The 16823-nt window shown below is 37.8% G+C and overlaps 1 protein-coding gene across 1 annotated transcript in view; it reads left to right on the top strand.

Annotated features, from left to right (window-relative positions):
• The window catches only part of SYNJ2BP (synaptojanin 2 binding protein), a 37340-nt gene that overhangs the window by 7240 nt on the left and 13277 nt on the right, over positions 1–16823 (top strand). The window contains exon 2 of the mRNA XM_019451386.2: positions 13534–13670. Within this exon, the coding sequence (XP_019306931.1) occupies positions 13534–13670 (137 nt within the window). The remainder of the gene's footprint in view (positions 1–13533; positions 13671–16823) is intronic.

Below are 16823 nucleotides of genomic sequence, written 5' to 3'. Positions count from 1 at the left end.
GTTGTGTTCTGCAAATTGAAACAGGAGTGGTGCATGGGACCTCCTTGGAGCTCCAGGCTCCGAGCTGTCAGTGCAGAGCCCGACATGGGGCTCAGAATGACAGAATCATGACCTGAGCTGAAGTCAGACACTCAACCAGCTGAGCCACTCAGGTGCCCCATGTGTTGACTAGGACCTCCAGTACAATGCTAAATACTAGTGGAGAGAGTGGACATCCTTTCCTTGTACCTAGTTTTAGGGATGTTAGCTGTTTGTAGATGCTTTTAATCAGACTTGACATTTCCTTGTATTTTCAGTTTGCCAAGAATTTTTATCATGAAAAGGTGTTGAGTTTTGCCACCTGCTATTTCTGCATATGCTGAAATAATCATGATTTTTTTCTTTATTAACTGGTGGATTTATTCATTTGACTGACCAATGTAAAAACCACTTTACTTACATTCCTTAGGTGAACCCTACATTCGTCCTTTATATATTGCTGGATTCATTTTGCTAATATTTTCTTGAGGATTTTTGAGTCCATATACAGAATATTTTTCTGTAGTTATGTTATAACCTGTGTTTCATGTTTTGGTATCAAGATTACCTTGTTCTCATAAAGTGGATTGAGAAACATTTTGTGAAATTACTGAATGTATTGTGGATTTTTTTACATAAGGGAATTATTTCTTCCTTAAATGTTTGCTATAACATACTTATGTAACACTTGAGGCCTGAAGTTGTCTCTGTGGGAATACTTTTTTTATTATGAATTCAATATCTTTAATACACTTGAAGGTATTTTTTTTGAGAGAGAGAGGGTGCAAGTGAGCAATGGGCAGAGAGAGAGTCCCAGGAGGGATGGGGGTGGGGGAGGGAGAAGTGGGGCAAAAGTTCACCCAGTGTGGGACTCGAACTCACCAACTGTAAGATCATGACCTGAACCAAAGTCAGATGCTTAATGACTGAGCCACCCAGGTGCCCCTTGAAGATATTTCTAATAGATGGGATATTCAGATATTCTGTTTCTTCTTGAGTCAGTTTTGATAACTTGTGATTTTTTTGGAAAGAATTTTCCCATTTTATCTAATATACCATAATTATTCACAATATTCCCTTATCCCTTTAATATCTTTAGGATATATATAGTGATAATCCATTTTGTATTCTGGAAATTGGTAATTTGTGAAATTACATTTTCTAGATTAGTCTTGCTAGCAGTTCATCAACTTTATTAATCCTTTCAAAGAACTTTCTTTTGGCTCTGTTAAATAAAAAGAATGTTTTTAATGTTTTATTTATATTAGAGACAGAGCATGAGTGGGGGAGAGGCAGAGAGATGGAGACAGAATCCCAAGCAGGCTCCAGGCTCCCGGCTGCAAGCTGTCAGCACAGAGCCTGATGCAGGGCTTGAACCCACGAGCAGTGAGATCATGACCTGAGCCAAAGTCGGACTCTGATTGAGCTACCCAGGCTCCCCTCTATGTTATTGAGTCTGCTTTTATTTTATTATTTTCTTCTTTTCTTCCTTTAGGTTTAACTTACTGGGGTTTTTTTTTTTTAGCTTCTTAAGATAGAATTTAAGATCATTGATTTTATACCTTTTAATTATTTCTTTTCTATTGTGAGCATGTAAAGCTGTAAATTTCCCTCTAAATGTTGCTTTAGCTCCATCCCACAATTTTTAATATATGGTGATGTCATTGTCATTCAGCTAAAATGTTTTCTATTTTCCTTTATAGTTTCATCTTTAACTCATAGGTTGTTTTCCAAACATTGAGGGATTTTTTTCAATATCTTATTGTTATGGACTGAATGTTTGTCCCCATGTGCCCACCCCCCTGGGAAATTCAGATGTTGAAACCTTAACCCTCAATATGACTGTATTTGGAGATAAGGTCTTTACAGAAGTAATTAAAGTTAAATGAAGTTAAGGATGGAGCCTTGATCCTATAGAATCAGTGTCCTTATAGAGACCCAGAGAGTGCACGCTTGTGCATGTGCGCACAATCTCTCTCTCAGAACTCACAAAGAAGTCATGTGAGCACACAATGAGATGGTGGCCACTTACACATCAAGAGAAGAGGCCTCAGCATGAAATTTGTCTTGCTGGTACTTTGACATTGGACTTCCCAAGCCTCCAGAACAGAATTTCAGCCATACGGTCTGTAGTATTTTGTTTTGGCAGTCCAAGAAAACTAATACAATTATTTTTGCTGATTTCTTTTTTTCTTTTTTTAATATTTTAATGTTTATTTTCGAGAGAGAGAGAGAGAAAGAGAGCAATCGGGGGAGGGGCAGAGAGAGAGAGGGAGACATAGAATCTGAAGCAGGCTCCAGGCTCTGAGCTGTCAGCACAGAACCCGATGTGGAGCTTGAACCCATGAAGGAGATCATGACCTGAGCTGAAGTTAGATGCTTAACCGACTGAGCCACCCAGGTGCCCCAATTTTTGCTGACTTCTGATTTAAGTCTGTCTTTTGAAATTTATTGAGATTTACTTATGGAGCAGCCTTTGGCCAATCTTTGTGAACATTACCTGTGCATTAGAAAGGAATGTTTATTCCATAATTGTTGTGTGTGCTGTTCTGTAAAGATAAATTACATGAAGTTGGTTCTTAGTTTTGCTCAAGTGTTCTGTATTTTTACTGATTTTTTTTTTTTGTTCTATCAGTTGCTAAGAAGTGTTGAAATCTGCAACTGTCGTTTTTTATTTGCCTTTTTCTCATTTCAGTGTTTGCTCCATTAATATTTAAGTTCTCTTATCTGGTGTGTTCATATTTAATGTTTTAACCTTTATTTTATTTTAGAGAGGGAGATAGAGCATGAGTGGGGGAGGAACAGAGGGAGAGAGAGAGAATCTTAAGGAGGCTCCATGCTCAGCACAGAGCCTGACACAGGGCTCCGTTCAATGACCCTGAGATCATGACCAGAGCCAAAATCAAGAGTTGGATGCTCCGCTGACTGTGAGCCACCAAGGCACCCAGGTCATATTTTGTGTTTTAATGTCATCTTGGTGAATGGACTTTTTTCATTAGGAAGGGTCCTTTTTTATTCTCTGTAATATTCTTTATTCTGAAGTCTACTTTTTATAATATTCATAGGGCCAGTTCCCCTGTGTAGTGTGTGTCCATCCCTTTCCTTTTCACTAGTGTTTATCCATGTATTTATGATTTCTGGTGGTATTCATTCCTGCGTATAGATCCAGTTTCTGTTCAGTATTATTCCTCTTTTGTCTGAAGGATTTCCTTTAACATTTATCATAGTGCAGATCTGCTTGTGACAAATTCTCCCTGCTTTTGTTTTTCTGAAAAAAAATATTTATTTTGCCTTTCTTTTGAAGGCTGTATTCACTGGACATGAAATTCTAAATTATATTTTTATTTTAGCATTTTATTTATTAAAAAATATTTTTAATGTTTATTTATTTTTGAGAGAGAGAGACAGAGCGTGAGCAGGGGAGGGGCAGAGAGGGAGACACAGAACCTGAAGCAGGCTCTAGGCTCCCGACTTGTCAGCACAGAGCCCGACACGGGGCTCAAACTCAGGAACCGCAAGATCATGACCTGAGCCGAAGTTGGACACTTAACTGACTGGGCCACCCAGGCACCCACCGCTCTTTTAGCATTTTAATGATGATGTTGCATTGACTTAAGGCTTATATAGTTTCTGAGGAGAAGTCTGGTGTCATTCTCATCTTTGCTCCTTAGTATATACTTGTCCTTTTCCCCTGTGACTGCTTTCAAGATTCTCTTTATATCTGGTGTTGAGCAGTGTGGTTATGATATACTTTGCTGTTTGTTTTTTTTCTTTTCTGTTTATTCTGATTGGAGTTTGTGGAGCTTCTTGGATCTGCTTGTGTATGTTTTTCACAAATTTGAGTCAGTAGATTCTTCAAACGTTTTTTGTTTCCCTTTTCCTCTCCTTCTGGAACTCCAGTTACATATTGCTTTTATCCTACATGTTACTGTGGGTCCCTTCTATGTCTTCAGGCTCATTGATCTTTTCTCTTGTGGTATCACATTGGCTATTAATCACATCTAGTGTATTTTTCCTTTCAGATATTGTAGTTTTCAAAATCTGTGAGTTTTCTTTTTTTTTTTTTTTTTTCAACTTTCATTTTCATATATACATCAGTGGAACAAAATAGCCCAGAAATAAACCCATGCATGTATGGTCAATTAATTTGTAACAAAGAGGCTAAGAATATATAATAGGGAAAAGATAGTCTCTTCAAAAATGGTGTTGGAAAAACTGAACAGAACGCAAAAAACATGCAAACGTGCACAAGGATGAAACTGAACCACTCCCTTATACCATATACAAAAATCAACTCGAAATGGATTAAAGACTTGAAAAAAAATCTTCCATTTTTTCATTATGTTTAACTTCCTTTAATTATTTCCACATAGTTATAATAACCTTTTAAACATCCTTGTCTGCCTGTTTCATTCTTTATTGTTTCTGGTTTTGTTTCTCATGATTGATTTTTCTCTTGATTATGGGTCGTGTTTTCTTCTTAGCATGTTAATTTTTAGATTCTGGATATTGTGACTATTACGTTGTTGCCTGTCTGCATTTTGTTTTATTACAGGAACATTGTTAATGTTACAGTGCTGAACTTTGTGTTAGCAGGCAGTTAAGTAACTTGTAGATCAGTTTGACCTCCTGAAGGCCTGTTTGTAACCTTTTCTAGGATGATTCTAAAGTCGTATTTACTTCAGGGATAGTTCAACTCTACAAATGAGTTATGTTCTAAGTGAGTATCCACAGAATTTTCAAGTGAATCACTGAGGATTTCCATTCTGGCTGGACAGAACTTGAAAATCTCCCTGCCCTTTTTGACCTCTGAGAATTATCCAGCATACAACTTCCTAGTTTTTGTTTTTCCAGTCTTCTGGAGTTTGACTCAGCATCTGCATGGGCTAGTACTTCGTAAAGACTCATGAAGATACCTGGATCTCTTTTTTTTTCTGCCTCCCTTCCTCCTTTCCAGAACTTTGCCCTGCAGCTTCCAGCGACCTCACCCTCTCCAGACTATAATCCCCATTTCATCAACTCAGTTGATTGATTTTGATAGAGAGTCCAGAAATAAACTTGGTTCTGCTTGGGTCCTGCTCCCTGTGGTTGTGATCAGAAATTGGGTTCACGTAGGTCGCTAGGGTGATCATAGAGCTACATTGTTTTAATTTAGGAACATATTAAGAGGAATATAGGCCATGACAAAATGGGGTTTATTCCATGAATGCAAAGATGATTCAATAAAAGAAAAATCCTTCAAAGTAATACAACATATTAATAGAATGAAGGAAAAAACCCACATGATCATCTCAGCAGATACAGAAAAAGCATTTAAGGATATTCAACACTTTTCCATGTTAAAAGCAAACTAGGAATTGAAGGAAACTTCCTCAGCATGATGATGGCAATGTATGAAGAATCCACAGCTGACAACATACTCACTTATGTAAGCATGAAAGCTAAGATTAAGAACAAGACAAGGATGTGTGCTTTCACCACTTTTGTTCAATATGGTATTAAAAGTCCTAACCAGAATGGCTAGATAAGAAAAAGAAAGAAAAGGCATACAAATTGGAAAGAAAGAAGTAAAATTGTCTCTAGTCACAGATGAAATGATCTTACATGTAGTAAACTCTAAATGTTCTACAAACAATACCTGTTAGGGTTTATAACAAATTGAGTAAAGTTGCAGGATACACACTCAACACACAAAATCAGTTTAGTTTCTATACATTAACAGTGAACAACCTGAAAAGGAAATTAAGTAAATAATTCCATTTACAGTAGCATCAAAAAGAATAAAACACTTGTGAGTTTAACCAAGGGGGCAATAATTTGTACATTGAAAACTACAAATTTTGGCTGAAAAAAAAAATGAAGACATGAATAAGTAGAAATACATTCCACATTCATGGACTGGAAGACTTAATATGGTTAAGATGACAGACAATACTATCAAAGCATTCTGTATAGTAATGCAATCTTTGTCAAAATCTAATCAGCCTTTTTGTAGAAATAGAAAACCACACTCTACAATTCATATGAAATGTCAAAGGACCCCTAATAGCCAGAGCAATCTTGAAAAGAAAAAGCGAAGTTGGGGAACTCAAAACTTCCTGATTTCAAGCCTTACTACAAAGCTACAGTGTTCCAAATAGTGTGGCCCTGACATAAGGACAGATATATAGAGCAGTGGAATAAAACGGGGGGCCAGAAACAAACCCTCTCCTATACGGTTAAATGATTTTGGAAAGGGTGCCAAGACCATTCGTTGTGTGGAAGGACAGTTTCCAATAAATGGTGTTGGGAAAACTGGATCTGCAAATGCAAAGCACTGAAGTTGGATTCTTGCCTTACATCTCATACAAAAATTAAAAGTGCATCAGATACCGAAATGTAAGAGCTAACACTGTCCATTGATTGATGAGTGGATAAAGAAGATTTGGAATATATGTTACACAATAGAGTATTATTCAGCCATAAAAAAAAAGAATGAAGTCTTGCCATTTACAACATGGATGGAGCTGGAGACTATTATGCTAAGTGAAATAAGTCAGAGAAAGACAAATACATGATTTCACTCGTATGTGAAATTTAAGAAACAGAACAAATGGGCAAAGAGAAAAGAGAGAGAGGCAAACCAAGAAACAGACTCTTAACTGTACAGAACAAACTGAGGGTTACCATAAAGGAGGTGGGCCGGGGGATGGGTTAAGTAGGTGATGGGGATTAAGAAGTACATTTGTTGTGATGAGCACTGGGTATTGTATGGAAGTGTTGAATAACTATACTGCACACCTGAAACTAATATTACACTGTATGTTTACTAACAGAAATTTAAATAAAAACTTATAAATGAGTAAATAAGCAAGTGAGCAGACTATCTGTCCCCCTACACCCTCCCCCCCCCCAAGTGAATACTATAAAACTTTTAAAAGATAGGGAAAATATTTACATTTTTGAGTTTGGTTGATTTTTTTTTTTTTTTTTTTTTTTTTTTGGCTATGACACAAAATGTACAGGCAGCGAAAAAAATAAATTGGGTTTTGCCAAAATTAAAAATTTTGTGCATCAAAAGACACAGAGTTAGAGATAACACAGAATGAGAGAAGATATTTGCAAGTCATATATCTGATAATGGATTAATATCCAGTATATAAAGAACTCTTATAACTCAACAACAAAACCAATTCAGAATAAGCAAAGGACTTGAAAGATATTTCTCCAGAGAAGATATGCATATGGGGCAATAAACTCATGAAAAGATATTCAAAATCACAGCCTTAGGAAAGTGCAAATCAAAATCACAACGATATACCACTTCACATCCACTAGAATGACTATTATCTAAAAGACAAGTAAAAATAAGTATTGGCAAGGATATGGAGAAATTTGAACCCTGCGCATTGCTTCTTGGAATCTTAAATGATGCAGCCACTGTGGGAAACATTTGAGCAGTTCCTCAGATTGTTAAAAAATTGCTATGTGATCCAGCAATTCAGTTCCTAGATAATTGCCCAAAGGAATTGAAAGCAGGGACTCAAATAGATACTTGTACACCAATGTTCATAGCATTATTCACAGTAGCCAAAATGTGGAAATAACCAAATGTCCCCTGAGAGATGAGTAGATACACAAAATATGGTATGTACATACAATGGAATATTATTCAGCCTTTAAAAAGAACGAAATTCTGATACATGTTACAACATGGATGAACCTGGAAGATACTATGCTAAATGAAAAAGAAGCAAGTCGCCAAAGAACAAATATTGTATGATTCCACTTACATGAGGTATACAGAATATGCAAACTCCTAGAGACCTAAAGTATAATAGAGGTTACCAAGGTGAAGGGGAGGAACTACTGTTTAATGGGTACAGAATTTTTGTTTGGTATGATGAGAAAGTTCTGGATATGGATAGTGGTGATGGTTGCACAACATTGTGCCTGTACTTAATGCCATTTAATTATACATTCAAAAATGGCTAGTGGTAGGTCGCGTGGGTGGCTCAGTTGGTTAAGTGTTGGACTTCGTCTCAGTTTATGATCTCATGGTTTGTGAGTTCAAGCCATGCATTGGGCTTTGTGCTGACTGCTTACAGCCTGGAGCCTGCTTCAGATTCTGTGTCTCCCTGTCTCTGCCCCTCCCCCAGTCGTGCTGTGTCTTTCTCTCAAAAATAAATAAACATTAAAAAAATTTTTTAGGGGTGCCTGGGTGGCTCAGCCAGTTAAGTGTCCGACTTTGGCTAAGGTCATGATCTTGCAGTTTGTGGGCTCGAGCCCCGCATCGGGCTCTGTGCTGACAGCTCAGAGCCTGGAGCCTGCTTCAGATTCTGTCTCCCTCTCTCTCTGCCCCTCCCCTGTTCACACTCTGTCTCTCTCAAATATAAATAAACATTAAAATATTATTTAAAAAAATTTTTTTAATGGCTAGAGGCACTGGGTGGCTCAGTTGGTTAAGCATCCATTCAGTTTCAGCTCAGGTCGTGATTTCATGGTTTGGGAGTTCGAAGCCTGGGTCGGGCTCTGTGCTCACAATGGGGAGCCTGCTTGGGATTCTGTCTCTCTGGTTCTTTCTCTCTCTCTCTCCCTCTCAAAAACAAATAAACATTTTTAAAAAGTGGCTAAAAAGTTAAATTTTATGTTACATATATTTTACCACTAAACAAACAGTGAGTTTGATTGACATCTAGGGAAAATTAGTGAGATTATCTTGGGATTAAAAAAAAAACAAAAAAAAAACCTGCATGCTGATAGTGAGGGAAATAAGGGTGTTTGTTAATCTGGTATCCCTAATTCAAGAAGTGGCTACCATCATTGGTGTTAATGGACTCTTTTGTTTCATTTTCATTATGTCCAGAATTATTATTTCTAGAGCAATATGGTTAAACATTGTTTTTTACCTTATAACTTACAAATTTTAAAGACAAGAATCTAAAATAAATGAAGGGCTTTTCTTTCTTTGGCCTGAAAGTAAGCACTAGGGACCGAGATTAAAGTGACAGAACTCCAGAATGACCAGTTCTTCCTCTGGAATATATTACTGTTGGGAACTGTTCTACAAGCATTATTCCAACATTGCTTGTTCGGCCAGCCCAAAGACAAGTTGCCTCCCAAGATAGCCAGCCTTGCTTAGCAGATTTTTTTTCCTAAAGCAGTTGTTTCTATTTTCTACAACGATAGAGTATGGCAAAATGATTTAAAACTCACACTTTGGAATCAAACATCCGGATTAACCTTTTGCAAAATTACTTAATCTCTTAATGCCTCATCTTCAAATTCATCTGTAAAATGTAATAATCACTTCACCTGTTTGTTGAGAAGATTAAATGTGATAATGTATGCAAAGTACATAGCATGGTAGCTGGTACATATTAAATGCTCCGTAAATATTAACTGTTGCTTCTACTATTACTGTTCTTATACATAAATGAGCCCAAGGTCCAGACTTGGAGACAGGTTGGGGGGTGTCCACAAGAAGGCATTTCTTGTTTGACATTGCAAAGCTCCTATACAAGATGTACTTTCTTTCTCTCCTAGTCCTACGGTGGTGTAATTCTTATGCCATCTTTACTTTCTTGCATTTAGACTTCTTTTCCAAATTAGAGACCAAGCAGTGCATTTTAATCTTATCACGTTTAAAAAAAATGATTGGCACATTATAACCCGAGTTCACTATGTAATACTTCTTCATTCACTCACTTTTTAAAAAGCCATTGAGTCCTAGTCTTTTTCTTTTTTCCTCTCCCTCAGCCCCTTTTGGATTATAGATGCTGAGAGCTGAATTAATTGTATCCTTTAGGTCCATAACACATTGTCATCATCAGTAAATGCAAGGTCCCTCTCTGGTTTTATTTTTGTCCTTTATCCCTAAACTTCATCTTGTACCCTTTCCCCCATAGGTACCCATTCTAACGTGTCTTTACATGTCTTTAACAGTACATGTACTTTTATCTTTTGTGTTTTTTAAAAAATATTTATTTATTTTGAGAGAGAGAGAGAAGGAAAGAGAGAATCCCAAGAAGGCTTTGCATTGTCAGGGCAGAGTCCGACTTGAGGCTCGATCTCATGAACCGTGAAATCATGACCTGAGCTGAAATCGAGAGTCAGATGCTTAACCAACTGAGCCACCCAGGTGCCCCTATATATACATGCATTTTTGTAAGTAGGTAATACTGTTTTGTGTGCATGGGTTTCTAATTTATAAGAAGATATTGGGCTATTAATAACCAACATTACATTTTAAAACCCTGTTACCTTAGATATGATTACTTAGTGCTTCTGACTTTTAACTATATTTTAGTTATCAGTTCCCTAAAGTATAGACATCTAAATTACCATCAGTTTTACCCTACCACAAAACATGCTGCAGTTAACATTTTTACATTATCCTTTATAGATAGGATGATCACAGTGGTCCAAAATGAGATGCTTTTTAAGTTGAAGGGGACTATTTTAATTATAACAGGTATTCATCAAGACTCCCAGACAAACTAGGATCGGTGGTCTACCCTATTTATGGAAGATTTTCCTGAGACACAGTTGGTAATCAGCAGATATATACTGGGAGAGCCCTTCTCCTTCTGGTTGTTTCTAGCTGACATCTGTTGCAATTGATTGGTACATGTGCTGGACTGACTGTTGTGTATTTTAAATGCCTTAATTTCAATAAGTTTGAGTTCCAAACCAGTCTTGTTCTAATAGTTGGGTGGACTTTTTATCTGTCTTCTTATATTTTAGGACTTTCCACATTTGTACTGTGTCTTTTTTAATCTTTTTTCCATCAAACTGTCCAGTTTGGGCTGTAGCAGGCACCACTGTTTATTGACAACTGCTCTTACAGTAACTACTTTGTAGATTATGAAGGATTTTTTCAGATTTGATGTTATTAGACCCTAGCAATTACCTTTTGAGGTAGAGAGGGCAGAACTTGTAATCCTTATGTTACAGAAAAGGAAACCGAGGATTAGAGGTACACTGACTTAGTAAGTCCACACATGTGATAAGTTATGGAGTTGAATTTATGACCAGGTGTTCTGCCTCTAATTAGCCTCTGCACAATCTAAAAGGGACAGGCAAGAGGGTAAATTTCTGTTTGTGGTTAAAGCAGGGACTATCCAGTTTAGCTTTATGTCTTCCTCAGAACATAACACCGTGCCTGACGCATAGTAAATGATCGGGAATTTTTAATGAACAGATGACTTGGGGATTAATGTAGGGCCCAGGTTTGAATTGGTAGTACTGCTGCCCAGTGCTTTGGTGACTCCCATTTTATTTCAGCAATGCTTCGAATTATGGGTGAGTTCAGTTCTGTAAATGCTCTTAATGAAGAAAGAGACTTCCTGCCAGCCTCAGAGTTTTCATGTTAAATGGCGTAGTGCATTTACAACTGACCTAGCGATCGCTTAGAAACATGCCATTGAAGTGTGACTTCTGGGTGAGAGTAGACTGTACTTACGTGTTCATAGAAAATTTCGATTAGATTTCTCCCACTCTCCTTTTTTTAGGCACTCTTCTGTAGCTTTGAATAACAGTAGCAAATTCCTGCCTCTTTCTAACAATTATATTGCATTAGGCTGCTTAACACATGCTTCCTATTCCCCAAATCCCCAGTCATCTATAGTGTTTAGTAAAGATGTTAGATTTGAAAGATTTGCTCCAAATAGTTTGTGCTAGTATTGTGAGAGGCTGGTTGTCCTCAGCCACCTTGCTCAAACCAGTCACAGTTTTGAAGTGGTTTCAAAGCCTTCAACAATCAGGCTTCACCTACCTTTCTGTCTTCTCTCATAACTACCCACCGTCCCCTTTCTCATAGTTATAACTACCCACCATCCCCTTTCCAGTACCTCCCACCCACTATGAAACAAATTAAGAGTGTTCTAAGAAAAACCATTTAATAACTTCAGTTTTCATACCCTACCCTTCAAGGAAGTTGAAATGGTCATCTTCTAGAAGTAGCTTTCTATCATGTATCTTAAATCCTTTTCATTCTCTACCTGCAGAGACTCTGTGCACAAGGTATGCTATGTAAATGAGATGTTTCCTGCTGCTTCTCTCCTTTTGGCCATGTGTTTCTTTCACTCACAGATTGATTTGCTAGTACTTGTGTTAACACTGTGAGCTTTACATGGAAGCTTTCGTCCTATCAATGGCGAGAATTTTTAAGAAAGCCCACGTATGTCTCCTTAAGTATCTTTTCTGTTGAAACCAATAGTAAGCTAGTGATTACGGCCATTCCTTCTAATTGTGCCACCAGACTTTTGTTTTTTCATTGTTTCCAAACCCTTTTCTCTTTTCACTGTGGCTATGAATTCTACAGTATCTGACGTAAAGAAAACCCCAGGAGGTTCTTTCCTTTTCTTTTATATTCTTTCTTTTCCTTTTCTTTCCTTTATAAAAGTGGTTTTGTAAAGTGAAATTCTTCCAACAGCTGAGTGGTGGGTCCATGGAAATGATACTTTGGTGGTCAGATGAGACCTACTCTCTTAACTGATTTTTAAGAGTACGGTAACACTGTTATTATCTGTAGGCACCATGTTGTACCTCAGATCTCTAGAACTTACTCATCTTGCATAACTGAAATTTTATACCTATTTAAATGACTCACAGAAGCAAAGAATCGAAGGGTAGTTGCCAGGGGTGAGGGTGAGGGGCAAGATGGAGAGTTGCTAATCAGTGGGTAGTCCGTTCTCTACAGTGGATAAAACTTGGCAAACTACCTGAATATGTAGTTGTTTGCACTGAAAGTAGAAAAGGAAACAAGAGTGAATTTGGTGATTTGGTCCCATCATGAAGCTTCAGTTACCTCCCTAGTTCCCTTCATGCTAAGTAGAAGAAAAAATGAAACTCTTAAGACCATTTCCTCCAAAACACCTCCATACACAAATTGTCCTCAAGGTTGGGAGAAGAGAAGTATGAAGGGGAAGGTTTGGTTAGGAATCTCTCCTCCACTAAATTGAAAATAGTTCAGGGGCACCTGGCTGGCTCAGAACAACATGCACAATGCTTTATCTCTGGGTTGTGAGTTCAGGCCCCACTTTGTGTGTAGAGATTACTTAAATAAGTATTAAAAAAAAATAGCTCATTTGCTAATTAGTTAAATGCATGGCTTCTTCTCATGAACACTGCTTACCCTGTTACATTAGTATCGAGAAAGTCGAGAATTGGGTCCTCTGAAAGCCACCAACAGAATCAAAATCAGATGTGAACAGAAGCACATCTTACAAGAATCACCATTATTCTTTCACTGAGTTTAGTATAGATTTTTCTTTTCATACTCAACAAACTATGTTGATTACCCTGTTTGTATTTTTAGTCTAGCCTGGTCTAAGTGGGCAACTCTGGGTACTGTTGACCTCTGTTGATGATACTTTTCATTGACCTTGCCTGGGTCTATTGACTAGTTATGTCACAGTTGACTCGCCAGCCTCCCCTCCCCACTAGGCCTTTCCTCTTTCTTTTTCCTCTTCTTCTCTAATCCCTTTCTTCTTCGCCACTCTCTCCTTCACAACTCCTCCATGATTTTCTCAGGGCTGGGCTTCAACATCGTCGGTGGGACAGATCAGCAGTATGTCTCCAACGACAGTGGCATCTACGTCAGCCGCATCAAAGAGAATGGGGCTGCGGCCCTGGATGGGCGGCTCCAGGAGGGTGATAAGATCCTCTCGGTGAGAACTGGCTTCGGCCTCCTTCGCTGTTCCTTGCTCCCTAGACCCCAGTTCTTACCCTTGGCCCCTTCTTTGGGAAGATTTCTGCCTGCCTTTTTGGATCTGGAAATTTCTGGATTGTAGAATTCGGTGGGAGGGACCTTGATCAGTCACCTTTTCCAGCCCTGCCATGGAGCAAGGAGGATAATACCTCACTTGATAGCAAGGCCTGTAAGTCCAGAATATGAAGCTACTTACCCAAGTTTAAAAAACAGGGAATAGGGAGGGTGAGGGACCGATATGGGGGAAAAGGACTTAAAACCCACAATTGTTGTCTTTCTTCAGTTATACTTTATCACCTCCCTTTTGTTAATTGAAACACTAATGTGTGTCTTCCTTTACTCCAAAGAGACAAAAAAGGAAGGTAGGAATTAAAGTGTCCTTTTTAGACTCAGATCCTTTCTCACCTGTTATTAAGAATTGGAAATTGGAATGCATTCTCATTTGGATATGTGTCCACTGTGCTCCCATTTCACTCTGCTATTATTTTGTAATAAGACACTACATGGTAAGCATTAGTTTTTTGTTTTTGTTTTTTTAATGTTCTAGAAGTTCCTCAAGGGCAGGGACTGGATCTTTTTAAATTTTTTGTATCTTTGCACAATGCTCAATATATATTTAACAGATGAACAGCTTGAGAAATCCAGGCAAGCCCAGAAAGGTTGGCTGATCCAAAATATAAATACAGTGTCCTGGATGGTAACATCGTATTTTCGTCCTTCTCACCAACTGTTTTGCCTCTTTTCAGTCCATTGAGCTGCTAGATCCTGTTTATTAATTTGAGAGGTACAGTGATAAATACCTTTATCCCAAAACGATCCTGAGAAGCTTACAAGCAGATTATTTCCTATGGCTCCCTGGAGAAAGATATCCTAAAAACATGAAATCAGCTTGAATGGTACATTAAGGAAAATCTGAGAGTGAGTTGTTAAAGGTATAGCATATAGTTAGAAACTATGCATTTTAAAATGCCGTTTACCACATTGTCTCCAGGAAACTGGGGCCTGGGTTACATTTGAAAAGTATAGGGGTTAAGAGGACAACCATGTTATTCAAAAAAGTTTGGTAAAAGATAGATTATTGAAGAATGAGAATGGTTAGTTTTCAAGCACCATATGCTGAGCAATATGCTGAGAACTTTAAATTTGTTTAATATTGTGGTAATCCTACGAGGTGGGTACGTTTATTATGACTATTTTGCAGCTAAAGAAGCTGAGTTCTTAGTGAAGTCAAGCCGCTTGCCCAAGGTCACACAGCTGGTAGGTGGCAGAGGGCTAAAACTGGTCTGTCTGAATTTGGAGCCTTTACTTTTAATCAGTATACTGTACTGCTTCCTAAGAGGTAAATGAGGAGCTCAGACTAGTTCTCCTAAACAGAAAGTTGCATGTGAATTAATAGATTTTATGTATGGTTTCATATAAAAACTGAATATAAGGGATAGAATTAGGGGAAAAAAGGACATAAAGCTCACTATGAGAGAATTTATTAGATATAAGCTGAGATGAGGGGCCTTACTTATGTGGGTCATTGCCTCACGGAGAAAAGAAATTACGGGAAGGTCCGCTCAAGTTTTTTAAAAGGGTATGGTAGGAGATAAATGTCCATGAAAAGAAAAAGTAGATGTTGAAAAAACTCAACTCGCTTCTTTTTAAAATTTATAGCAAGGAGGATTTTACTTTATCAAAGTAAAAGAAATATGAGAAATATTACAAAGATCTATAAAAGATATTAAGTATTAAACAAATATCTGTAAGACACATAACAAAGAATGATTCAAGTTTATGTTTTGGCCAGTTAAGACATGGCAAAGAAGAGAGGGAGGAAATGCCCAGCAAAGAAAAGGCAAAATTTTAAGACAGATATGGAGAGAAATAAAGGAAAGCTGAGAAAGAGAAAAAGCATGTACAGGAGGACAAGGCCAGTATATTCTCTCCATTCTTTTTTCTTTTTTTAAATTTCTTTATGTTAATTTTTGAGAGAAAGAGAGACAGAACGTGAGCGGGAGAGGGGCAGAGAGAGGGAGACATAGACTACGAAGCAGGCTCCAGGCTCTGAGCTGTCAGCATAGAGCCTGACACAGGGCTTGATCTCACAAACTCATGACCTGAGCTGAAGTTGCACACTTAGCCGACTGAGCCACCCAGGCACCCTTCTCTGTTCTTTCTGGGGCTATCTTATTTGACTCCAGTTTCCCTTCCAGGAGTTTGCTCCAAAATTCTTCTTTCTAGACCCTGTTCCTTAAGAAATAAGCTTCTGTTGCCTCACCATCTTATCCCCTTTCTGTCCTTAGGTTAACTTGTTAGGCACTAACCACTAAGTGGTTATGCCTCCTCTGTAACTCACTTTATCCCTTTGATGTACTTAAGTACTCGATTACTGGCTTTGGAGTCACTTCCTTAGCACATTTATTTTGGATAACTAATAGAAGTATTATGAAGGGATCTAGGTTTCCTATGAATTATTATTGACAATTCAATCTTTCCATTTCTCCCCAGATTATGCCCATGTTTTTCAAGGAATATTAAATAATTGCATGACTTACCATGCAATTTAAGGCCCTACTGCATCTGACCACCATGAAACAAAAACATATTACCGATGGAATAGAGCTGAGGTTGACATGAGGGCTGGAGATGGAGATTCCTCACCAAAGTTTATTTTGTGCATGTGATAGTGAGGGTGATTTAATATTTGTATAGGTTACCAGGGAACCTGGGGAAATTTTATTTTTCTGAAAAAAATTAAACTGCCTAGGTTTATTTTCCTTGTGTGTCTGCCTCAGTGAAGGGAGGTGGATAGTCAAGAATAGTCAGTCCTTGGCCAACTCTACATTTTTATGAAGCTCAGGAGCTCAAGGTGATGTGGCTGAGTTTTGCATTGAATAAATGAATATTCCATTTTGACCAAACCCCTTGTATAACAAAATGGTACACACAGATTGGGCCACTAGTCAGCTCCATTTCTTGTTCTTGTCAAATATAATTCTTAATTTGGTGACTGAAAGAGTTCATTTCAGGATCTTGGCAAGAAATTAAAATATCCAGAGTATAATCAGAAGTCAATGCTTATTAAATTGAGTCCATTTCTTCTCTACATTTTATACATTTATATTGA

Source organism: Panthera pardus, unplaced genomic scaffold, assembly GCF_024362965.1.
Source record: "Panthera pardus isolate Hobbes unplaced genomic scaffold, ASM2436296v1 HiC_scaffold_24, whole genome shotgun sequence".
NCBI lineage: Eukaryota > Metazoa > Chordata > Mammalia > Carnivora > Felidae > Panthera > Panthera pardus.
Note: the sequence above shows the minus strand (reverse complement) of the source record. Positions and strands in the feature narration are given on the sequence as shown.